This window comes from Schistocerca serialis, chromosome 12 (assembly GCF_023864345.2).
Source record: "Schistocerca serialis cubense isolate TAMUIC-IGC-003099 chromosome 12, iqSchSeri2.2, whole genome shotgun sequence".
Lineage (NCBI taxonomy): Eukaryota > Metazoa > Arthropoda > Insecta > Orthoptera > Acrididae > Schistocerca > Schistocerca serialis.
The window spans coordinates 4,734,347-4,760,147 of record NC_064649.1 but is presented as its reverse complement, the minus strand read 5'-3'; the positions used below and the strand labels follow the sequence as shown (position 1 = coordinate 4,760,147).

General features: G+C 40.2%; 1 protein-coding gene and 1 long non-coding RNA gene across 7 annotated transcripts in view; one reads left to right on the top strand and one right to left on the bottom strand.

Moving 5' to 3' along the window:
• Nucleotides 1–25,801, top strand: part of LOC126428331 (uncharacterized) — a 190,628-nt gene that overhangs the window by 114,953 nt on the left and 49,874 nt on the right. For both annotated transcript variants that reach the window (XR_007576820.1, XR_007576819.1), the window contains one exon: nucleotides 13,823–14,142. This is a non-coding gene — a long non-coding RNA (uncharacterized LOC126428331). The remainder of the gene's footprint in view (nucleotides 1–13,822; nucleotides 14,143–25,801) is intronic.
• The window catches only part of LOC126428329 (uncharacterized), a 120,900-nt gene continuing 108,593 nt past the window's right edge, over nucleotides 13,495–25,801 (bottom strand). For all 5 annotated transcript variants that reach the window (XM_050090267.1, XM_050090264.1, XM_050090268.1 and 2 more), the window contains 2 exons: nucleotides 20,906–21,130; nucleotides 13,495–14,115 (listed from right to left, as the gene is read on the bottom strand). In XM_050090267.1, the coding sequence (XP_049946224.1) occupies nucleotides 13,989–14,115; nucleotides 20,906–21,130 (352 nt within the window). In that variant the 3' untranslated portion in view covers nucleotides 13,495–13,988. The remainder of the gene's footprint in view (nucleotides 14,116–20,905; nucleotides 21,131–25,801) is intronic.

Below are 25,801 nucleotides of genomic sequence, written 5' to 3'. Positions count from 1 at the left end.
CAGGTTGGGAGGGTAGTTGCGGGATGCAAAAGCTGTTTTCAGGTTATCGGTGTAATGGCTCAGGGATTCCGGACTGGAGCAGATTCGTTTGCCACGAAGACCCAGGCTGTAGGGAAGGGACCATTTGATGTGGAATGGGTGGCAGCTGTCATAATGGAGGTACTGTTGCTTGTTGGTGGGTTTGATGTGGACGGACGTGTGAAGCTGGCCATTGGACACACGGAGGTCAGTGTCAAGGAAAGTGGCATGGGATTTGGAGTAGGACCAGGTGAATCTGACGGAACCAAAGGAGTTGAGGTTGGAGAGGAAATTCTGGAGTTCTTCTTCACTGTGAGTCCAGATCATGAAGATGTCATCAATAAATCTGTACCAAACTTTGGGTTGGCAGGCCTGGGTAACCAAGAAGGCTTCCTCTAAGCGACCCATGAATAGGTTGGCGTACGAGGGGGCCATCCTGGTACCCATGGCTGTTCCCTTTAATTTTCGAAATTTTCCCGAATTGCTCCACCCTTTAACGTGTTTTGGCGGCAACACAACCACCTAACCTTTGTGCACATCGTTGTCTACCAACCCAAGTTCACCATAGCCCAGCTATAACCAACACTTTTTCGCCTTTTTTCACACCAGATCTCCAGTTGCTTTCTAGTTCACCTTTATCTCTCCCCATATGTTTTTATTTTCATTTTCATTTCAGCCTCATGTTACACTTTCCACCTTCTAATACCATGTCACCCTCACAACATCCCCACGACCCCATTAAGTTTTATTTACATTCCCTCCGCAAACATGCCTTCGCCCTAGCCAGATTACACTCCCATATTTTATTTTCCCAGGCCTGTCTGACATTTGGCATTATCCCCAAAGGCCTCACACTTAAAGTTCCCATCTCTGGCTGTAACCCTTCTTTCCATCAGTCCCTATACCAGTTCCAAACTGAACAATCCATTGCCCTCACCCACCTAATCCTCCACCTACACATCAACTCAGCCAATGAACACACCTGTCAACTCCTATCCTTAATAAAAGTCCTCAATCTTTCCTCTCCCACATCCACACCAGCTGTTCAGAGCATCCTCCTACAGGCCAACTGCAAATTAGAACAGCATGCCACCCTCCACCTCAAAAAACTATCCAATCTCCTGGTTTCCCACCTCCGGAAAGGCAACTCACTCACCCTCCACAACCTTTCCAGCAAACCTCAACCTCCTCTCATTGCACACAGACCCAGTCTCTCCCATCTACTCAATCTCCCACTTCCAGCTTCACTCCCCCCAAAACCTCAAAATTCCAATCAACACAATCTGGAACCACAACACCCTAATTCAGTAGTTAACCTTTCCTCCAAACCTCTCTCCCAATCCGAAACCTCTGTCCTATCCAAAGGCCTCACCTTCAGCCCCACTCCCAGATTCAACCAAACAGCCCTTGTCAAAGATTTACTGTCCTACACCCGTACTCGCTGCTGGAAATATCACTTTGCCATGAAGAAAAATGATCCTAATCCTACTCCTAATGATCCAACTCCCCAAGACACTATCCAAATTGAACCCTGCCTGGAACAGTCCCGTCCTCCGTCACAGTGGGACCCACCTCCTCTTCCTCGAAATCACCCTCTCCAAACTTTCTGGGAATTTCTGACTTCCAGCCTTGCCTCTCAATCCCTCATAAAAAACCTTAATCCTACTCCCAACATCACCACTACTGAAGCCCAGGCTATCTGTGATCTGAAGGCTGATCGATCCATCGTCATTCTTCCGGCGGACAAGGGTTCCACGACCGTGGTACTTGATCATCGGGAGTATGTGGCTGAGGGACTGCGTCAGCTTTCAGACAACACTACATACAAAGTTTGCCAAGGTAATCCCATTCCTGATGTCCAGGCAGAGCTTCAAGGAATCCTCAGAACCTTAGGCCCCCTACAAAAACTTTCACCTGACTCCATCAACCTCCTGACCCCACCAACACCCCGCACCCCTACCTTCTTCCTAAAATTCACAAACCCAATCATCCCGGCCGTCCCATTGTAGCTGGTTACCAAGCCCCCACAGAACGTATCTCAGCCAACGTAGATCAACACCTTCAACCCATTACATGCAGTCTCCCATCCTTCATCAAAGACACCAACCACATTCTCGAACACCTGGAATCCTTACCCAGTCTGATACCCCCGGAAACCATCCTTGTAACCATTGATGCCACTTCCTTATACACAAATATTCCGCACGTCCAGGGCCTCGCTGCGATGGAGCACTTCCTTTCACGCCGATCACCTGCCACCCTACTTAAAACCTCTTTCCTCATTACCTTAGCCAGCTTCATCCTGACCCACAACTTCTTCACTTTTGAAGGCCAGACATACCAACAATTAAAGGGAACAGCCATGGGTACCAGGATGGCCCCCTCGTACGCCAACCTATTCATGGGTCGCTTAGAGGAAGCCTTCTTGGTTACTCAGGCCTGCCAACCCAAAGTTTGGTACAGATTTATTGATGACATCTTGATCTCACAGTGAAGAAGAACTCCATGCCTTGGTGCATGGCCAGCACATCTTGGCACAGTGTTACACCGTCCGGGTTATCTGGATACTTCCCACTAACACCAACCTGTCAGAACTCCAGAGATGGGAACTTGCCCTTCAGTATATCCTCTCTTCTCGTTATCCGCCAGGCCTCAACCTCCGCTAATTTCAAGTTGCCGCCGTTCATACCTCACCTGTCATTCAACAACATCTTTGCCTCTGTACTTCTGCCTCGACTGACATCTCTGCCGAAACTCTTTGCCTTTACAAATGTCTGTTTGTGTCTGTGTATGTGCGGTTGGATATGTGTGTGTCCTTTTTTCCCCCTAAGGTAAGTCTTTCCGCTCCCGGGATTGGAATGACTCCTTACCCACTCCCTTAAAACCCACATCCTTTCGTCTTTCCCTCTCCTTCCCTCTTTCCTGATGAAGCAACCGTTGGTTGCGAAAGCTTGAATTTTGTGTGTCTATCGACCTGCCAGCACTTTCGTTTGGTAAGCCACATCATCTTTGTGGGTTTTAAGGGAGAGGGTAAGGTCTGTATATGTGTGGATGGATATGTATGTGTGCGCAAGTGTATACCCGTCCTTTTTTCCCCCTAAGGTAAGTCTTTCCGCTCCCGGGATTGAAATGACTCCTTACCCTCTCCCTTAAAACCCACATCCTTTCGTCTTTCCCTCTCCTTCCCTCTTTCCTGATGAAGCAACCGTTGGTTGCGAAAGCTTGAATTTTGTGTGTCTATCGACCTGCCAGCACTTTCGTTTGGTAAGCCACATCATCTTTGTTATATATATATATATATATATATATATATATATATATATATATATATATATATATATATATATATATATAAAAACAAAGATGGTGTGACTTACCAAACGAAAGCGCTGGCAGGTCGATAGACACACAAACATACACACAAAATTCAAGCTTTCGCAACAAACTGTTGCCTCATCAGGAAAGAGGGAAGGAGAGGGAAAGACGAAAGGATGTGGGTTTTAAGGGAGAGGGTAAGATCTGTATATGTGTGGATGGATATGTATGTGTGCGCAAGTGTATACCCGTCCTTTTTTCCCCCTAAGGTAAGTCTTTCCGCTCCCGGGATTGAAATGACTCCTTACCCTCTCCCTTAAAACCCATATCCTTTCGTCTTTCCCTCTCCTTCCCTCTTTCCTGATGAGGCAACAGTTTGTTGCGAAAGCTTGAATTTTGTGTGAATGTTTGTGTGTCTATCGACGTGCCAGTGCTTTCGTTTGTTAAATCACATCATCTTTGTATATATAAAACATCATGCATGAGTTAATAAGAGTGAAAAGCTAAGCGCATTGTACGTAACAGAGGTTGGACGGGAGACGGTGAAAAATGGAGTGAAGGAAGGAGTAGTTACTGTGAATAAATGCTGAGATGGAAGGGATTAACATAAATTAAAGGCAGGTGAGTGGTGAGACTGAGAACATGTCGCAGTGCTACTTCCCACCTGCACAGTTCAGAGTTCCCAGGCAGGGCGTAGCTGATTTCCTTGAAACCTGTCGAGTTTGTGCTCCAACTCCAATGACCTCAATGTAAACATAACATTAAACCCTTACCGGCGTTCTGCCTCAGCTAATTGTAATTAGATTAAAAATTACAAATGAAAGAGTACAGGAACCATAGTAAGATCGCCTGATTTGCTTGCATACCCTGCTTAAGTCTTCTTGTTGCTTTGGGTTTGTGGACTGAAATGTTAAGTTTTTCAGCATCAAGTCCAAACTATCTTTTGAACTGATGAAACAAGAAACATAGCTTCTTCACAAAACATTATATTTGAACTGAATAAGATGGCAGCAAATACTTCTCGTAATATATTTCTCTGATAAACAGTAACAGTCTTTCCACTTCACAGGCTAGTGATGTAATGAATTCTACTACTGCCCTCGTGATGTCATCCTTTCACTTTCCACGAGCTTCGGCTTTCTCTGGGGCACTGCATGCCTCCGAGAAGGGACTCACCTCTGTGGAGCAGCCGCTGACGAGCGGTGGTAAACAGCTGTCAGACACAACCCGTCTTACAGAAATGCAGCGTCCAGTTTCATGCACATATAAACGAATCTGTGGACAATATGTTCATTTGCATTTATTACACATTTAGTGCAATTTCTATGTGAAAATGACAATCATCATTCATCAGTAATAGATTCAGTTAGTAGCGTCCTTCTTTCCACATACAATGAGTGTTAATACTATGCTACCACTTGTCTTGTAGCTTATTGTTATTTTATTTTGTTGTGTGTTCTATTGGTCGTAACAGCATTAGATTTGCTAGAATACAGAATGTGTCAGTGTGACTACAGTATTTACAATTGTGAATTGTTTTTATAAAATATGCGATAATGTGTTCAGAAGGGTACAATTTGGTAGATTCGTGATAGTCCTCGTATCAGCTAATCGGCCATTACAGTATGTCAAAATAAATAAAGTACGTATTTGTAATAAGACATCAAAATTAATATTTATGCATTCACTGCAACACCTTTGTACCATATAAGTGGGCTTACTTTGTGCCACTTTTGGATAGTTTTTCCAACAGAATCTTGTAATGTATAGTAACTTTGTCCTACCAAATCAACCTCATGCCTATAACAAGAGACCACCGTATCATGTCAACTGTGCGAATGAATGCTCCATATGGACCTGCACGTGCATCCCTACCAAGTGTCTGTTGTTCATGTATTAAAACCGGCAGTTGCTCCTCAGCGCCTCCAGTTTTGAGAGTGCTGAGGTAACAATGACTGGCTTGGACGTGGATCTGATCTTTATGTCTGATGATGCCTTGTTTCGCCTGAGTGGCTATGTCTATTCACAGAATCACAGGAGGTTCTGGTCAGCGGAAAATTTGCACGACTTCCACGAAACACCACGGTATGGTCAGAATGTTGGGGGTTTGGAGTGTGGCGTCTGCACACCGCTTTGTTGGTCCCATCTTCTTTCATTAGATGCTTACATTGGCAACATTTTGAAACCATGTGAGCAGCATTAAAGGAGAAGGAAAAGACCTACAGCTACTTCCAACAGGTTGGAGCAAGTCCCTGTACAGCTCTCTTTCTAATTTACTTCATTAAACTCAGATGGCATAATCATGTACAGTATTAAGCACTTTCCTCTCCACAGTTAGGCCTGGAGCGTGTTCTAGTCTCGCCATATCTTCCTTAGTCTTCCCCAGACTTCTCTTTTTGATGTGTTTGCTTGTTTTGGAAGTCTTGTGGTGGCGTACAAAGTAAATGTAGTTAAGCACTAGACTGTTATTATAGTATATAGATTAAGTTTGTACGATTTCCTTGTCTCGTGTTAATGTATACTTCAACTCGTTCCACATTCTTGCTCCAACAATTTTCATCTCTACTGTAAGTCTATTTCATTATTGAACTAGACTGGAGGAAAACTTTCATACCATGACCAACAGTCATTATACAGCTTCATCATTCTGTATTCACTGCACTTACACTCCTTCTATGAGCAGTCACCATGTCAAACTTCTATACCATTATAGATGTGGGTGTACCCTTATTTCTCTTTATAAAAAAAAGAAAGTCGTTCCCTCACTGGATTGACCTGACCAAGGTATAGACCATCCCTTTTAAGGGTCCATCTAACCTTACCTCTCTCATACCTGTATTAAATGGTACAGGTCATTCACATGACTGAGGTAAAGGCCATTCCTCCTACGTATCTGCCTACCCTTTCCCTCTTCTACAACTCACCCATTATTTGGGTATGCCCCATCTGAACATCAGTTACTAGTCCCCTTTTTGTATCTTTTATCACTAAACTATATGTTTCTCCTACAATTGCTTACTGCAGACACGACATGATTGCTCTCTATCAAAATATCTTAACTCCTCTCTTCTAACTTCCTTTTTTCTCTCTCGTTCATGATACATGTAACATCACTACATACACATATTTCTTACACTTATGTATCTTGCTTGTACTTACAGATAAATGTAGCTGATCCTTTACTTTCTTATAATTACTAGATTTAGCCAATACAAAAGATTTTATTCCAGATATTTCTTTGCTTCTTATTTGGCCACACATGTTAGTATGCCATCAGTTTGTTTTGCCTTCCATCTCCTACCTAGACTCTTCTCCCCTACAATGTGTGGCAAGACTGACATGTCACTTACTTAACACTGTGGGGGGGATCCTGTTTGTCTATTGTCATCGTCCTATGTGAAATAGGCGATGGTGCAATCCTACTGTTGTAGTTTGCAAAAAAAAAGAAAAAAAAATGGAGAAGTAAGAAAAGGAAATAGAGAGACTAGTATGTTAGGATCAAAGAAGAAAAGAAGACAGTACCATATAGATGGATTCCCTTACCACCCCGACCCCAGGAACCTCATCTGTTAGGTACTTCACCAAGGCACAGGAGAGAGAAATTGTTAGGCATTCCCTACAACATGGACTTGCCACAGCTTCTCCATCTCAGACAACAAAAATCTGATCCTAACAAACATCTATGAAATGCAACGGAATAGGCAAGTATTTTCACGTAAGTCATCATCAATAATCATTATAATTTCTGTGATTGGTCTATTAGTCGATCTATGATTGATAGTGATGATATGATTAACCTTCCATAAAAATAATTCAATATGAATCAAGCAGTTCTATTATTTGTTCTTTATGTTTAAAAACATACAAAACAAAGAGCTTCTTATTCTAAATTCCAGAATATTTAGCTTACTATCTTCAGATAGCTCATCCAAAGATCTTGTGATTTAAAGCATATGTTAATAGTTAATAGTTAAGTTTAATAACTACACTTGTGGCTATCTTCATAAATGTGCCGAAGCAGTTACTATTCAATAAACACGAGATGTGGCTGGTGGCCAGCAAATTTGCAAAGGGTGTAAACTCTCCTGGGGCCTAAAATCTTTTAATCATATCTATATTGTATAATCCTTCATCTTGCTTTGTATCAGAGTCTATTGGATATACTGCTTTTGGATGTTATATATTCTGAACTTTAAGTGGCCCCCTGCAGACTAAAAAAAAATTTGCTCCTTTTCTTCCTTAAATTCGAGCTATGATGAAAATCACATACTAATCTTCCCATTACTCATGCATCACCTATCAAAACTCGAGGCAAAACCTATGTTTTGCTATCTTCCCAGGTTTTTGGTAAAGATGTAGAAAATAGGTGGGGTGGACTTCTGCATCAGGTTTGAATTTTGGAAATTGCTTTGATAAATTAATATTACTTCCAAACTGTAACTGCTGTAATAAACTGCTCCATAACCCAATGTTATTTATGCTTGCCTTCTTAAGGATTTCCTGCTTAGTACTCTCAGTAGCCTCCCATAGACTCATTCATTCTTTTTTTGTGTTCTTCAGTACCTTTCTTGGAAAGAGCATTAGTAGTATGATTGTATTTTCTCTCGTATAGAAGAATTTACAAATTCATTTAATCACTCTTCCAAATTAGTTTTAGTTGTGTTCATAATTTCTCTAAATTCTTTGCATTGTTCTAAAACAAATACACGCTTATTTACTGACCTATTTTGCTATCTAATTCTTTGAATTGCACTTTTACTTCCTTGTGAACTAAATAACATTGGTTATTGACCTTATCCTTCCACAACTGGGCCAAAGTGTTTGCAATGTTAGAAGCTACATTAACTATTTCCTGTTTAACGTGTTCTTTTACCTCTAATTTTAACTCCTCTTTCATATTTTCTACCTCGACAGACAGTTTATTAATTTTTGGACCACTTTGTCAGATAGTTGCTTAATATTACAATTAATTTTGTCAGACTTTTTCGTAATAAACCTTTAAGCCATTCTGGAGTCTCTGCGGCCATTTTTCTAGTAATGACAGGCATATAATGGAAATATTCTCTATTATGTACCCTCTATTATTCTAATAAATCGTTATTGCACATTTTTCTTAAACGCGGTAAAACTGAAACACTGTCACTGTCAAAAAGGTTTTCTGTATTTTCTGAACAGCTCACCTTTTCCGATGAACTGCACTCTACATCGTACAGCCACTGCAACCACCTGTACCAAAATGATTTGTACCGCCTGGCACAGCCGATATCTCAAACACAGTGATAGAGGGACTGCACTGTGTCGTACAGCACCACCCCTGCAGTGTTGCTCAGATACTACTGCATCCCTAGCGATGTTACGGTTCGAAATCTTCTTCTCCGAACCCGCCAAGCAAGTCTTCTCCTTCAAACTGCCAGAGAAATTACTCCGTCATTGTTAAAACATTCTTTTATTCATGTGAAATTGTTTACTTGACACATAAATAACTGAAATTGCTGTAATACTTATACCACAATTACACGAGTATGGTATGTATTCAGATTTTGAGAATTGTTCTGATATTGCCTTTCGTTTTTTTTTTTTTTTTTTTTTTTTTTTTTTTTTTTTTTTTTTTTTTTTTTTTTTTTTTTTTTAATGAATCGTTGTTTCAATGCTCCGTGTCCCGTACTCTGGGAGCCAAATGAAGTGTTTTTCGTGTCAGTTTAGGGTTTTATGTAGCTGCTGGCATACCTAGCAATTTTCTCGTATTACACACTCATTTAATGTCTGCACATACCAAAATGAACACCTGTGCACAGCATATGTTATACTTAATATTATTCTGTCACTATCATCTTCCCTTGTCCTACACAAATAAGTGTGAAATGTCATCTGTATACACAGCATGTAACACTTCAAAGTCCAATGAGGCAGTTCCCTTTAGCAAGTTCTTCATAATGGTGATAGAGGTGACCAGTGAAAGTGAAGTAGTTGAACTTTAGAATGATTCTCAAAAGTATTATAAATTCTTTTATTTAATTTGAATTGAATTTCTTGTATTTAATGAAATTGTTTTCAATATTTCTTATACTTTACATAAATGTAAAGACAATATTTAAATTATAATTTTTGTAGGCTTCTAAAAGTGACAAATTAATATGTCAAAACTGGTAAAGTGGGATAATATTCTTAAGTATACATTTCTATTCTGAATTCATTTATATGATTGAAGCCTGCTGCTTGTTGAGAGCTCATCTCACAACCTGGTGCACGATGAAGTGGTAAGGATTGCTGACAGAGAGATAGACTGACAAGTGTAAGTGCCGAACCTCGATCGATAGAAATGTACGAAAGGCTTATGCAGGCAACCGAGGATTGGTGCAGAGAGACTTTCTCTCTCAACCGCTGGCACCTGATATGACGACATGTCCTTCTCTTGTTTCCTACAATTCATTCGGAACTTTGGCCGTAAAGGCAACCTTGAACTTTTCATTGTAATAGCAGGCTCCAGACATATGGAATCTTTCACAGGGGTGCCATATGCACCCCTAATGACACAATAGATGCTGCAAGGATCTCCACATAGATGTATATGTCCCATCCTGTTAAGGGTATGGTTTTCAGTATAATATTGAACTTCCTAATTTCACTTTTTTTTTAACGTAATGTGCATAAAATCCACTGAATTTTGGATAATGTACCTTTTTTCTTTCGTATTATGGAGCCCTTTGTTGGAAAATTAGGAAGTTACAAGTATTACCACACTTTAGAAAGTTTAAATAATGTTTTACTTACACTCGCAAAAAAAATGTAAATAGATAGAATCCGGAATGTAAAGAGAAATTGGGTGGAATGATAAGACACTAAAGACATAGAGAGACCGAAGCAATGAGTGAGGGTACTGGCAGGAGCCGCTGCGCTGAAGAGTTCAGAAGCAGCCAGGTGAAGGAGCTCTGCCTGGAAGTCGACACCCTGCTTGTGCTTCTTCAAATCCACTCCTACTGATGGTATGTGGTACTGGCAGAAGGCTTAAATGTAACTGTGTTTACATGATTAAGACATGTAGCTTGCTGAAAACATTTTAATTCTGTACAAGATGACATAGGAGAGGGGAAGTTAGTTGAGTGGAATTGACAGTGTCTTCAAAAGAGATCGTAATGTGCACATCAGTTAAAGGAAAACAAGGTAGAGGAGTGTAATCAAATTTAATTAGGTGCCAGAACTGCAGTTGATGCCTCAGAACGTGTCCTTGCAACTGATCCCTTCTTTTAGTCAGATGTACCACAACTTTCTCTTCTTCCCCCCCCCCCCCCTCCCCCCCCCAATTCTATTCAGTACCTCCTCATTAGTTACATGATCTACCCATCTAATCTTCAGAATTCTTCTGTAGCACCACATTTCAAAAGGTTCCATTATCTTCTTGTCCAAACTGGTTATTGTCCACGTTTCTCTTCCATACATGGCTACACTCCATACAAATACTTTTAGAAGAGACTTCCTGACACTTAAATCTATAATCAATGTTAACAAATTGCTCTTCCTCAGAAATACTTTTCTTGCCATTATCAAGCTATACTTTATATTCTCCCTACTTCGACCATCGTCAGTTATTTTGCTTCCCAAATGGCAAAACTCATTTACTACATAGTGCATAATGTCCTAACCTAGTTCCCTCACCATCACCCTTGTTTTGCTTCCTCCTTTCAAGATACTGTCCAACTGCTCCTCCAAGTCCTTTGCCATCACTTACAGGATTACAATGTCATTGGCAAATCTCAATGTTATTTCTTCTCCCTGGATTTCTTTTGTTTCCTTTACTGCTTGCTCAATATACGGATTGTATAACATCGAGGATAGGCAACAACCCTGTCTCACTCCCTTCCATTTCATGCCCCCTCGACTCTTATAACTGCCGTCTAGTTTCTGTACAAATTGTAAAGAGAGTATTCCAGTCAACAATGTCAAAAGCTTTCCTTTCCCTAAATCTACAAATGCTAGAAACGTAGGTTTGCCTTTCCTTAACCTATCTTCTAAGATAGGTCGTAGGGTCAGTATTGCCTCACGTGTTCCAACATTTCTACGGAATCCAAAATGATCTTCCTTGAGGCCGGCTTCTACCAGTTTTTCTATTCGTCTGTAAAGCATTCATGTCAGTATTTTGGAGCCATGACTTATTAAACTGATAGTTCGGTAATTTTCACATCTGTCAACACCTGCTTTCTTTGGGATTGGAATTATTATATTCTTCTTGAAGTCTGAGGGTATTTCGCCTGTCTCATACATCTTGCTCACCAGATGCTAGAGTTTTGTCAGGACTGGCTCTCCCAAGGCTGTCAGTAGTTCTAATGGAATGTTGTCTACTCCGGGGACCTTGTTTCGGCTCAGGTCTCTGTCAAACTCTTCACGCGGTATCATATCTCCCATTTCATCTTCATCTACATCCTCTTCCATTTCCATAATATTGTCCTCAAGTACATCGCTCTTGTGTAGACCCTCTATATACTCCTTCCATCTTTCTGCTTTCCCTTCTTTGCTTAGAACTGGGTTTCCATCTGAGCTCTTGATATTCATACAAGTCGTTCTCTTATCTCCAAAGGTCTCTTTAATTTTCCTATAGGCGGTATCTATCTTACCCCTAGTGAGATAGGCCTCTACATCCTTACATTTGTCCTCTAGCCATCCCTGCTTAGCCATTTTGCACTTCCTGTCGATCTCATTTTTGAGACGTTTGTATTCCTTTTTACCTGTTTCACTTACTGCATTTTTATATTTTCTCCTTTAATCAATTAAATTCAATATTTCTTATGTTACCCAAGGATTTCTACTAGCCCTTATCTTTTTACCTACTTGATCCTCTACTGCCTTCACTATTTCATCCCTCAAAGCTACCCATTCTTCTTCTACTGTATTTCTTTCCCCCATCCTTGTCAATCATTCTGTAATGCTCTATCTGAAACTCTTTACTACCTCTGGTTCATTCAGTTTATCCAGGTCCCATCTTCTTAAATTCCTGCCTTTTTGCAGTTCTTTCAGTTTTAATCTGCAGTTCATAACCAGTAAATAGTGGTCAGACCACATCTGCCCCTGAAAATGTCTTACAATTTAAAATCTGGTTTCTGAATATCTGTCTAACCATCAATATGAAACCTCCCGGTGCCTCCAGACCTTTTCCACATAAACAACATTCTTTAACCAAATGTTAACTATGGTTAAGTTGTGCTCTGTGCAAAATTCTACCAGTCGCATTCCTCACTCTCATTCCATATTCACCTACTTCTCTTCCTTTTAATACTATCAAATTCCAGTCCCCCGTGACTATTAAATTTTCAGCTCCCTTAAATATCTGATTAATTTCTGTTATTTCGTCATACATTTCCTCAATCTTCCCCTCATATGCAGAGCTAGTTGGCACGTATTACTGTGGTGGGTGTGGGCTTTGTGTCTATCTTGGCTACAATAACGCATTCACTATGCTGTTCACAGTAGCTTATCCGTGTTCCTATTTTTTTTTACTCATTATTAAACCTACCCATGCATTACCCCATTTTGATTTTATATTTATACCCCTGCATTCACCTGAGCAGAAGTCCTGTTCCTCCTGCCACCGAACTTCACTAATTCCCACTATATCTAACTTTAACGTAGCCATTTACCTTTTTAAATTTTCTATCTTACCTTCCCAATTAAGGGATCTGACATTCCACACTTTGATCTGTAGAATGCCAGTTTTGTTTCTCCTGACAACAATGTCCTCCTGAGTAGTCCCCACCCAGAGATCCAAATGGGGGACTATTTTACCTCTGGAATATTTTACCCAAGAGGACGCCATGATCATTTAGCCATACAGTACAGCTGCATGCCCTCGGGAAAAATTATGGCTGTAGTTTCCCCTTGCTTTCAGCCGTTCGCAGTACCCGCACAGCAAGGCCGTTTTGGTTCATGTTACAGGGCCAGATCAGTCAATAATCCAGATTGTTGCCCCTCTTCAGGAACCACATGTTTGTCTGACCTCTCAACTGATACCCCTTCATTGTAGTTGAACCTACAGTAAAGCTATCTGTATTGCTCAGGTACACAAGCCCTCAGTCACAATATTACAAAGTGACGCATTGTGATTGTAAGTTTACAAAATTAATACAAATAAAAAAAATAAATAACTTGTTGTTTCCACTGGTTGAAACATGGTTTAGAATGTATGAGTAAACATGTTTATGTTCGTATATACGTTCTACATGCGCCAGCACATTTTATAATCACGTAAAGAATTTCGAATGTAAAGATGCTGCATTTCTACAAATACACAGATGCTATTATTTCAAAGAAGAGAGAAAGCTATTACACTATCAGTTAGACAGGATATCATTTACAGAACAAATATTTGTGAATGTCAAATATGGATTTGTTATCACAATAAAATTTTAAAATTACTGGATTAGACACAGTTGTTTTTAGTAATTTTGAAGCTTTCTTCGCTGTTGTCACACTGACCATTGTTTACCATTTTCTTATTTAGGACAGCCAATGCCCTACTGAAGCAGAGAACAGTAAAGATATGGAGGCACTGGCCGAATTCTGAAGTTAAGACCTGTGGAATACAAATGCAGCTTCCTGCTCTGTGCTGGTCCCACAGCTGCCCAGCTCCAGGTACTGAGTGTGTGTAGACACTGATAATGGTGTGACTAGTCGTCATCCTCTTGATCTGTGAAAAGTGCGCCAAGGCTGCCGTCCACCCTCAGGTCTGGCATCTGGGCAGTAATTCTGTCCAGGACGTCTTGGTCTCCATCACAGTAACCAATTTCCAGCTCTCTGTACAACAGCACAAGTGGATGACAGGTATCACAAGGTGTTAAGTTAAATTTTTGTTCTATGTATAATCCCCTCAGCCTCCCACCTACACAGACAGACAGACAGACAGAGAGAGAGAGAGAGAGAGAGAGAGAGAGAGAGAGAGAGAGGCAGGCAGGCTTATACTTGTTCGTACGAAAATTTTATTTGCATTGTGGACAATATGAGGCAGGAAACTTACGTACTATTCAGGAGTGCATTGTCCTGAATAAAACAGGAGAACTATCAGAAATGAAACTTCCATTATAACATAAATAAAATAATGGAATAGTTACAGCACATTTATTAGAATCATCCGAAAACTTGTAAGGGGGTCTGCAGTCACTTACCTAACAATGAACACATTTTTGCCTCACACAGGTTGACGGTAGGCAAAATCAATTGATAAGTGCCACTGGCGCTAATGAATGAAGAGACAGTAAGTCAAGTCTGGGAAGAGTTCAAGTTTGATGCCAGTAGAGTGCAGGTGGAGACGTGAGCTGAGTGAATCCCCACCGCTGTTACATTACTGATCTGTAACACGTGATATTCCCCACAAGTATTTTTATTAAGGTCTTCTCAGTGTGCAATATAGTTCCGTTCACGTTAACCGTGCCAGCCACATTTTGGGTTGCAGTGAGGAATAGTGTGTGGTAACTTGGTACAGCATGTGACGTAATTCCAAGAATTCTGACCCGTGACGAGGTTAAGCGTAACTAACAGTGTGAGACAAAAGTAGTGTCTGCCTCGTATTGTGTCTAAACAGAATTTGTAAGTCAAACAATGTGAAATATTTTGGCACTGGTTATTGCAAACACTTTATCACTGTGTGAACATTGCCGAGTAGTCACACCCTGATTAGAAACGACTCCTGAAGCAGCTAAATCTGATTAGCATTTACCTGCCACATCAAAATTAAAGCTAGGCTATTATTTTTTGGTTAATAACAACCAACGCTATCATAATTGGGAATGTTTCCTGGCTTGTTGTGAAAAAATGATCTCAACCTTTGGTGAAGAATAGACTGCAGAAGACAATATTTCATTTAGGTGCCTTATTTCCTCTTGTCTTGTTAAATGGAAAGTATACATAACTGGCACCTTACTACATTTGCAACCAGAGAAGAAGAAGAAGAAGAAGAAGAAGAAGGCCTGACTGACATGTAACTGTTCATTAGTGAGGTTGCAGTGCTGCTTTTAATATTGTTAGAACACAAGGAAGCTACGAGACTAAATTTCCATTGTAGTGAAATCGAATACATTCCAAATGTTGCTACATAACTGTAAATGAGGCATTCGAAGTAAATATTAATTTAGTGTGGAAATAATGTGATAAATTCCCAGTGTTGCACGTATGTAACAAGGGCATTATAGGTTTAATTCAATTTTGTAGTAATAATAATAATAATAATAATAATAATAATCGTTATGACAGAGCACAGGACCCAAACTTGAAACCTGCCATTTTGGAAAAGAAATTGGCAAACCTCTTGAAGTATTCTGTGAACACCCTGGCGTTCACGAACCACAGGTTGAGACAAATAGGAAACATGTGTTAAATAGCATGTACATGGGGAGATACTCTCATATATAAATAATATGAAGTGTGGGGATGTTTCGTATGATGAGAATAATGATGTGAAGAGAAGTTATGGGGAATAGAGGCATGTTTGTGTATTGCTTAAGGTAATTAAGGAGGATTAATAGAAGTGGAAGGACCATAGTTGATATCATTCACTGTTCGAGTTTTAGAGAGATATATGTAGTGGAGTTTTTATGAGAGTGAAGAGTTATACGACATATTTTAGGAGCTAATGGTTGAAAACTATCATTTTTTTTTCACACACATTATCCTGTTTGTACATATTTATATTGTAATGACGGTAATAAATAGAAGATTACTCATCAAAAGAAAAGGATGATGATTCTGAGATATAACTAGCTATACAGTGGTAATTAACATTTTTGTATTGAGTTTAAAAAAATGCTTGCAGTATGTAAGAAAAAATGCAAGAGATTAAAACAAAATTTGACATTCAATGTGTAATTTTGATTTATAGAGGCATGTAATTCTTTTCAATCAATTCCTTGCGGACTTTAAATTTATAATTAATCAAGAAAACAGGCATATGGAGAGAAAAAAAAAAGTGGAACAAAAGTAGCATAGACGGGTCTCGAACCCGGGTCGTCTGGACAGGAGTCTCGCTTGCCACTCAGCTACTCGCTCACTTGACACACTAATGAAACTTTTCTGTATATAAAGAGCTGCCCAAACTTTAACAGGCAATATTTCAAAAATGACGCCACATTGGCACTTACAGTTTCAGGGTGTGATAGGTGCCCACCCGCACTATAAGCAGGCGAAGTGGGAGCTCATAACACAATGCACCTCCCAGAAGGTCCCCTCGTGAGTGAATCCCCACCACCAATTCGTGACATCTGATATTCCTGGCTTTACATATGTTTTTTCAGTGCCGTAGATTCATGTTCACATCAACCAGGCTGGGCACATTTTGGGAATTCTGACTTGTGGTGAGATTAATTGTAACTAGAAGCGTGAGACAACAGTGGTGTGCCTCATGTTGTTGTTGTTTTGGTCTTCAGTCTTGAGACTGGTTTGATGCAGCTCTCCATGCTACTCTATCCTGTGCAAGCTTTTTCATCTCTCAGTACCTACTGCAACCTACATCCTTCTGAATCTGCTTAGTGTATTCATCTCTTGGTCTCCCTCTACGATTTTTACCCTCCACGCTGCCCTCCAATACTAAATTGGTGATCCCTTGATGCCTCAGAACATGTCCTACCAACCGATCCCTTCTTCTGGTCAAGTTGTGCCACAAACTTCTCTTCTCCCCAATCCTATTCAATACTTCCTCATTAGTTATGTGATCAACCCATCTAATCTTCAGCATTCTTCTGTAGCACCACATTTCGAAAGCTTCTATTCTCTTCTTGTCCAAACTATTTATCGTCCATGTTTCACTTCCATACATGGCTACACTCCATACGAATACTTTCAGAAATGACTTCCTGACACTTAAATCAATACTGGATGTTAACAAATTTCTCTTCTTCAGAAACGCTTTCCTTGCCATTGCCAGCCTACATTTTATATCCTCTCTACTTCGACCATCATCAGTTATTTTGCTCCCCAAATAGCAAAACTCCTTTACTACTTTAAGTGCCTCATTTCCTAATCTAATTCCCTCAGCATCACCCGATTTAATTAGACTACATTCCATTATCCTTGTTTTGCTTTTGTTGATGTTCATCTTATATCCTCCTTTCTAGACACTGTCCATTCCATTCAACTGCTCTTCCAAGTCCTTTGCTGTCTCTGACAGAATTACAATGTCATCGGCGAACCTCAAAGTTTTTATTTCTTCTCCATGAATTTTAATACCTACTCCGAATTTTTCTTTTGTTTCCTTTACTGCTTGCTCAATATACAGATTGAACAACATCGGGGAGAGGCTACAACCCTGTCTTACTCCCTTCCCAACCACTGCTTCCCTTTCATGTCCCTCGACTCTCATAACTGCCATCTGGTTTCTGTACAAATTGTAAATAGCCTTTCGCTCCCTGTATTTTACCCCTGCCACCTTTAGAATTTGAAAGAGAGTATTCCAGTCAACATTGTCAAAAGCTTTCTCTAAGTCTACAAATGCTAGAAACGTAGGTTTGCCTTTCCTTAATCTTTCTTCTAAGATAAGTCGTAAGGTCAGTATTGCCTCACGTGTTCCAGTGTTTCTACGGAATCCAAACTGATCTTCCCCGAGGTTGGCTTCTACTAGTTTTTCCATTCGTCTGTAAAGAATTCGTGTTAGTATTTTGCAGCTGTGACTTATTAAGCTGATAGTTTGGTAATTTTCACATCTTTCAACACCTGCTTTCTTTGGGATTGGAATTATTATATTCTTCTTGAAGTCTGAGGGTATTTCGCCTGTTTCATACATCTTGCTCACCAGATGGTAGAGTTTTGTCAGGACTGGCTCTCCCACGGCCGTCAGTAGTTCCAATGGAATATTGTCTACTCCGGGGGCCTTGTTTCGACTCAGGTCTTTCAGTGCTCTGTCAAACTCTTCACGCAGTATCATATCTCCCATTTCATCTTCATCTACATCCTCTTCCATTTCCATAATATTGTCCTCAAGTACATCGCCCTTGTATAGACCCTCTATATACTCCTTCCACCTTTCTGCTTTCCCTTCTGAGCTCTTGATATTCATACAAGTCGTTCTCTTATCTCCAAAGGTCTCTTTAATTTTCCTGTAGGTGGTATCTATCTTACCCCTAGTGAGATAGGCCTCTACATCCTTACATTTGTCCTCTAGCCATCCCTGCTTAGCCATTTTGCACTTCCTGTCGATCTCATTTTTGAGACGTTTGTATTCCTTTTTGCCTGTTTCACTTACTGCATTTTTATATTTTCTCCTTTCATCAATTAAATTCAATATTTCTTCTGTTACCCAAGGATTTCTACTAGCCCTCGTCTTTTTACCTACTTGATCCTCTGCTGCCTTCGCTACTTCGTCCCTCAAAGCTACCCATTCTTCTTCTACTGTATTTATTTCCCCCATTCCTGTCAATTGCTCCCTTATGCTCTCCCTGAATCTCTGTACAACCTCTGGTTCTTTTACTTTATCCAGCTCCCATCTCCTTAAATTCCCACCTTTTTGCAGTTTCTTCAGTTTTAATCTACAGGTCATAACCAATAGATTGTGGTCAGAGTCCACATCTGCCCCTGGAAATGTCTTACAATTTAAAACCTGGTTCCTAAGTCTCTGTCTTACCATTATATAATCTATCTGATACCTTTTAGTATCGCCAGGGTTCTTCCATGTATACAACCTTCTTTCATGATTCTTAAACCAAGTGTTAGTTATGATTATGTTGTGCTCTGTGCAAAATTCGACCAGGCAGCTTCCTCTTTCATTTCTGTCCCCCAATCCATATTCACCTACTATGTTTCCTTCTCTCCCTTTTCCTACACTCGAATTCCAGTCACCCATGACTATTAAATTTTCGTCTCCCTTCACAATCTGAATAATTTCTTTTATTTCATCATACATTTCTTCAATTTCTTCGTCATCTGCAGAGCTAGTTGGCATATAAACTTGTACTACTGTAGTAGGCGTGGGCTTCGTATCTATCTTGGCCACAATAATGCGTTCACTATGCTGTTTGTAGTATCTTACCCGCATTCCTATTTTCCTATTCATTATTAAACCTACTCCTGCATTACCCCTATTTGATTTTGTGTTTATAACCCTGTAGTCACCTGACCAGAAGTCTTGTTCCTCCTGCCACCGAACTTGACTAATTCCCACTATATCTAAATTCACCCTATCCATTTCCCTTTTTAAATTTTCTAACCTACCTGCCCGATTAAGGGATCTGACATTCCACGCTCCGATCCGTAGAACGCCAGTTTTCTTTCTCCTGATAACGACATCCTCTTGAGTAGTCCCCGCCCGGAGATCCGAATGGGGGACTATTTTACCTCCGGAATATTTTACCCAAGAGGACGCCATCATCATGTAATCATGCCTCATATTGTGTCTAAACAGAATATGTATGTCAAACAATGCAAAATATTTTATCATTGGTTATTGCAAACCCTTTATCATTGCGTGAACATTGTTGTAGCAGCCACATCCTGATTAAAAATGACTGCTAAAGCAGCTAAATCCAATTAGCATACATCTATTAGGCCACGGTCACATCTAAATTGGAGCTAGGCTGTTATTTTGGTTAATAACAATTGACATCATATTAATTGAGTGTGTTTCAAACTGCACGTTACTTCTCTACACAATCACCATCCCGATTTATGTATTTATCACACCTCTTTAACGAGTTGACAAATTCCATCAGTATTAAATTCTGCTATCTAAGATTGCAACTAGGTGAAGTTCTTCATAGTAGCCGAGTCTCTTTCTCATCTGTACAAAAAGATGGAAACTGGTACGAGCCCAGTCTAGGCTGTAGGGCACGCATTCAAAAATGTCCCATTCGAACTGACACGACAAATCTCGTGTTTGGCAGACAGAATGGTGCTGAGGACTGTCATCCACAAATGGAATCCCAGTAGTCGAGACACCACATTGCTCATTTTGAACGATTATTCTACATTATCTTAAAACCTTACACTATACTCAAGAATTAACTGTCCTCTACATAGCATAAAACCAACAAACAGGAGTACATTAAGGTCCAAAAAGATGGTATCCTAAACCTCTCTAGTCAACAGTTCAGAGTGATTTTTTACGGCTTGTTAGGGTAGGTAGTATGACCACACACTACTGTCTGCTATTTAGTTTGCACATTAACATCAGAAAGATCTCGTCACTGGTCACAATTCCACTCAGAAGGGCTTCTCCTTGAAAAACATTCAATGTTGACTTTTTGTCATTCTCAGAAAGAATCTTTGGAGCCAACGACTAGCAATCCCTATACGCTTCACATTTGGTCAGCATAAGGAGCAAACTTTGTCACGAATGTCAACAGGTTTTTGCCACTAATAATGTATTACAGAGTGGGTTTCACACTTGGTGAAATTATCAGTTCTGTCACTCATACTGAATGACACGCAGTGGCATAATGTCCGAGTCTGCGGAGCAACTGTTGCGTTTCACCCAATGCTTGAAAGCAGAGGTTACTCTCTGGATAGCCTCCGCTCAATACACATGATTAACATTACATTTGAATCTCTCTCACACAGACACACTCCTGCCACGTAGATTACTACACTACTATGAATCTAGTGTTACCTGAGGTTCACCAGTCTGCCAGGAAACTTGTCAAATGGTATGGCCCAGCAGATACACTCGTGGAGGTAAAGTCGGCGCAGCCCTGACATTTCGAGGATGCAGTCCACACTGGGTTTTAACTTTCCAAATTTAGTGTAGGTGAACTCCAAGGTGTGCAATGTAGTCAGCTTAGCAATGTGTGACATGCTTTTTCCACCAAGGCATGTACAAGAATTAATTTTTAATCTGAAAACAGTAAAAGTGTCTTCTTTTAAGACTGGTAATATTAAATATTTGAGCAGGAATCTTAGTAAAATTTATAAATATATTTGGATAATGTAAACAGCACACTACTGTTAGTCGCTCAAGTCATTCATAAATCGAACAGCATAGTGTTAAAGCAGCAATATTTCACTTATTTACAATCCATCTCTCTCTCTCTCTCTCTCTCTCTCTCTCTCTCTCTCTCTCTCTCTCTCTCACACACACACACACACACACACACACACACACACACACACACACACACCATAAAAGGGATGTAACAATATTATGAAAAGGATAGTCATGGCCATCACATCTGCAGTGATGAGTGGTCACTCTCGAAATATGCCGAGGGTCACACTGCTCACTGAGACCGTAATTATCCTCCCAACCTTGAACAAAAACAAATCTCCTGTGTCTTTAACATTTCAGTTACCCACCATCTCTTTAAGTCTCACTGTCCGGCTGCAGTGAAGCATTCCCCTCATAACTCAGTACCACCCAGGACTGGAGCAACTACACTACACATTCTCTGCCAGTGTTTCAACTACCTCTCATCATGCCCTGAAATAAGAAATGTCCTGCCCATTATGATTCCCACCCACCCAGAGCGATATTCCGCCATCCATCGAACCTATACAATATACTCGTCCATTCCTGAACAACCCTTGCTCCCAACCCCTTACCTCATGGGTCATATCCCTGTAATAAACCTATATGCAAGACCTGTCCCATACATCCTCCCACCACCCCCTACTCCAATCCGGTCACAAACATTACCTAGCTCATCAAAGGCAGGGCTACCTGTGAAACAGGTCATGTGATCTACAAGCTAAGCAGCAACCACTGTGCTGCATTCTATGTGGGCATGATAACCAACAGGCTGTCAGTCTGCATGAATTGCCACCAACTAACTGTGGTCCTTTTCTTTGGACCGTTCCATGCAAATGGCACATAACATTCGGTTAGTATTCGTTACAGACCGTACGACCAGAAGGCAGGAACACGCAATACACTATCTCACTGTAATCAAAGAAAATGGCGAGAAAAACCTTTTTCAGTCTTTGCTCTTCAGTCAGTTTCCATTGGGACAATTGGGCTTCGATTTCCACACCATACCCATATAGCCACATTTCATCACCCGCTATAACCTTCATTAGAATTTCTGGATCATTGCTGACTTCGTTCAGGAATTCCTGAGCGATATCGACACGATATTCAACAATTTTAGAACGAACTTTCCTGCTACAAGGTTCGTGCCCTAAAAATCTGCAAAAATTGCTCGGCACGAGTGAAAGAATATGGCGACATCAGCAACAACCTCTCTCGTGGTGGTTCGATGATTTTCTAAAATTATTTTCTTGACCACTTTCATACTGTCAACAATAACTGATGGGTGGCTGTCATGTTCAATGTCCTCTTGACCCTCTTTGAAATATTTATGCTGTTCGTAAACTCTTATCTTACTCATAGTAGTTTTGTCAAAAGCCACACTCATCATTTTGAATGTAGTGCTGCATTTTCTTTCATTTTTGTAGCAAAATTTAATGCATATTATTTGATCTATCTTTTTCGAAAGTAAAAATTCACCGAGCACTCAAAAATTCGTATAACCTTTTCATATGTCAACAATAAACAAAATATTCAAAACAGCTGAAACAGCAAACATAAATCAGGAACACGTGTGCCATGCCAACAATTTTTTTTTAAGAAATTTCTGTTACTTTTTGACTACACATAGTATATTGCACAAGTACAAAGAAAGAAAGAATGAAAGAAAAAAGGAATCATCCTATTAAATGTTACCAATAATATCAAGTGGAAATATGGAGTGCTGCAGTCCCACAGTGTCTATATGCGAGCCACCACTGCTAGTACATCCATTGAAGAGAGAATTTCTCATTTTTCATTATTACCAATCCAAATTATGGCTGTTCTGAGATGATCCCCAGATTGCTGCTTACTGCCTCTCAAATACTTTCCAGCTGTAACAAATGTCATGTCGCCTGCACAGTGGACTTACACACCGTACTACTTAGCAAGTTATTCATCCCATAGGTCATGCAGAGTACACATCTGAACACAGAACCTTGTGGCACACCGTGAATGACAACCTTCCACCACTTTTAAAACTTACCAAGATTCCCCTACATATCTGCACAACTTTTCAGGCTTTCTTTCATTATGGATAACTGGATTACCTGCAAAAATCTTAGTTTTCTGTTAATAATGTCTGCCAGGTCACAGAAAAGGTAATACAATGAAGTTACTTCTAAACCTGATGACGAATCCCCATCCAAGATAACATACTACTTCTTCCCTAGCAAGAAAACCTCAAACGAATCACATATTTTGTTCAGTATCCCATATGATCACACTTTTGTTAATAAGCATCAATGTGGCATCTAGTCGAACGGTTCCCTCTTTTTTTTTTAAAAAAAAAAAGAAGAAGAAGAAGAAGAAGAAGAGTCGAGACATATGGTGTCCACCTGATAGTACCGATCCATGGCATTCCAGTTGTTGCATACGAAAACCAATAATATTTTTGGAATCTGGCTTATCATAATGGAAGAGGTCATTCTGTTCAAGGTAACTTATTGCATTTGAGCACAAAACATGTTCTAAAATACTACAAGAGGCACATGTCAGACATGTTGGGTCTATTAGTACTGAAAAGTTAATAATTAAATGCTTTGTACAGTACTCAAAGTCCTATTTATACATGCAAACAACATCAGCGTAAATGTAAATTTTAATCTTATGTTGTCTAGGAATGTATTTTGTTTTTCTTTTCCTTCAGTAAATTTACGAATCCATATTTTTTTTCTTTTCTTTTTGATACCTTGTGCTCCCCATTTAGTGTTATCGTACCCCCTTAGAAGGTGCAATCCACAGGTTGAGAATAACTATCTTAAGTTGAGGGCAAGTGTAATCTATTGTAATAATAGGCAGTAAAATAAGTAGCATGGAATTTTGCAATTTCTTGATGCAATCTATATCTAAATTCAACATTTGGTTCAAATTGTACGGAATTTTTAATCGAGTGTAGCAGTACAATTGAGGAAAGTGTGAGGTTACATACGGAGATACAGAATGACCGTGGGAGAACTGAGGCGGCTAAAAATCAGTGACAGTGTTTTCCCAGAGAGGGGCAAAAGAAGCACCTCGAATGTTCAAAAATGTTGACTTTGGAGTACTTCTGGTGAAGTAAGATGCAAACACACTCGTTGGAAACAGCAGACTGGAATACTGGAATTGTCCGTGTCCCTGGAGGAGGAGGAGGAGGGGGGGGGGGGAACAAAATAGTCCATCAGTAACAATATTGTTAGGACAAGAAAGATACATTTTAAAATTCACACAAGAGTTGCTGCGAGTGAATATAAATGTTAGTGACTGTCGGATTTAGTGAAAATATTTTAATTACGGATGTCACAGGCCGAGAAAAGTTTACATGGTTCCCTTGCTGGAGACAGACAGTAATGAGGATCGGCTGAGAGTGGACCCTATTGCTCGAGGTGGTCCAGCCTCTTCAACAACCTTACATCATAAATGAAGTGCATGCACTGAGATGACAAAAGTCATGGGATCCTCCTAATATCATGTTGGATCTATTTTGGCCTGGTGCAGTGCAGCAACTTGACATGACATGACATGACATGACATGGCATGGGCTCAACAAAGTGTTGAAATAATGAGCAGTGCTGCTTGTATAGCCTGTGAATGTGTAAGTGTTGCCTATGCAGGATGAACTGACCTCTCGATTGTGTTCCATAAATGTTCAATGGGATTTATGTCGGGAAACCTGGGTAGCCGTGACCTGTGACATGATGCACTGTCATCCTAAAAAATTCGATTGTTATTTGAGAACATGAAGTTCATGAATGGCTGCAAATGGTCTCCTAGTAGCCAAACGTAACTGCTTCCAGTCAGTGATCAGTTCAGTTGGACCAGAGGACCTAGCCCATTCCATTATGGAGCCATCAACAGCTTGCACAATGTCTTATTGACAACTTCTGTCCACAGCTTTGTGGGGTTTGCACCACACTCAAACCCTACCATCAGCTTCTATCAACTGAAATCGGGGTGCATTTGACCGGGCCAAGGTTTTCCTGTCATCTAGGATCCAACCAATATGGTCACGAGCCCAAGAGGGGTGCTGCAGGTGATGTTTTGCCGTTAGCAAATGTACTCGTCTCTTGTCGTCTGCTGCCACAGTCCATTAAAGCACGATTTTGCCGTATGGTCCGAACGAATATGTTCGTCATACGTCCCATATTGATTTCTGCAATTATTTCGTGCAATGTTGTTTGTCTGTTACCACTGACAATAATATGCAAACACCACTGCTCTCTGTCGTTAAGTGAAAGCCGCCAGCCAGTGCATTGTCCACGGTGAGAGGTAAAGCCTGAAATTTGGTATTTTCGGCACATTATTGACTCCAAATACTGAATTCCCTAACAATTTCCAAAACAAAATGTCCCCTGCATCTAGCTCCAACTACCATTCCACTTTCAATATCTATTACTTCCGACTGTCTGGCCATAAATCACCTCAGTACAAATGACATCTCTGCCACAGCACTGCTCTTTTATGCTTTGTGCACGACACTATTGCCATCTGTATATGTGCATGTCACTATCCCGTGACTTTTGT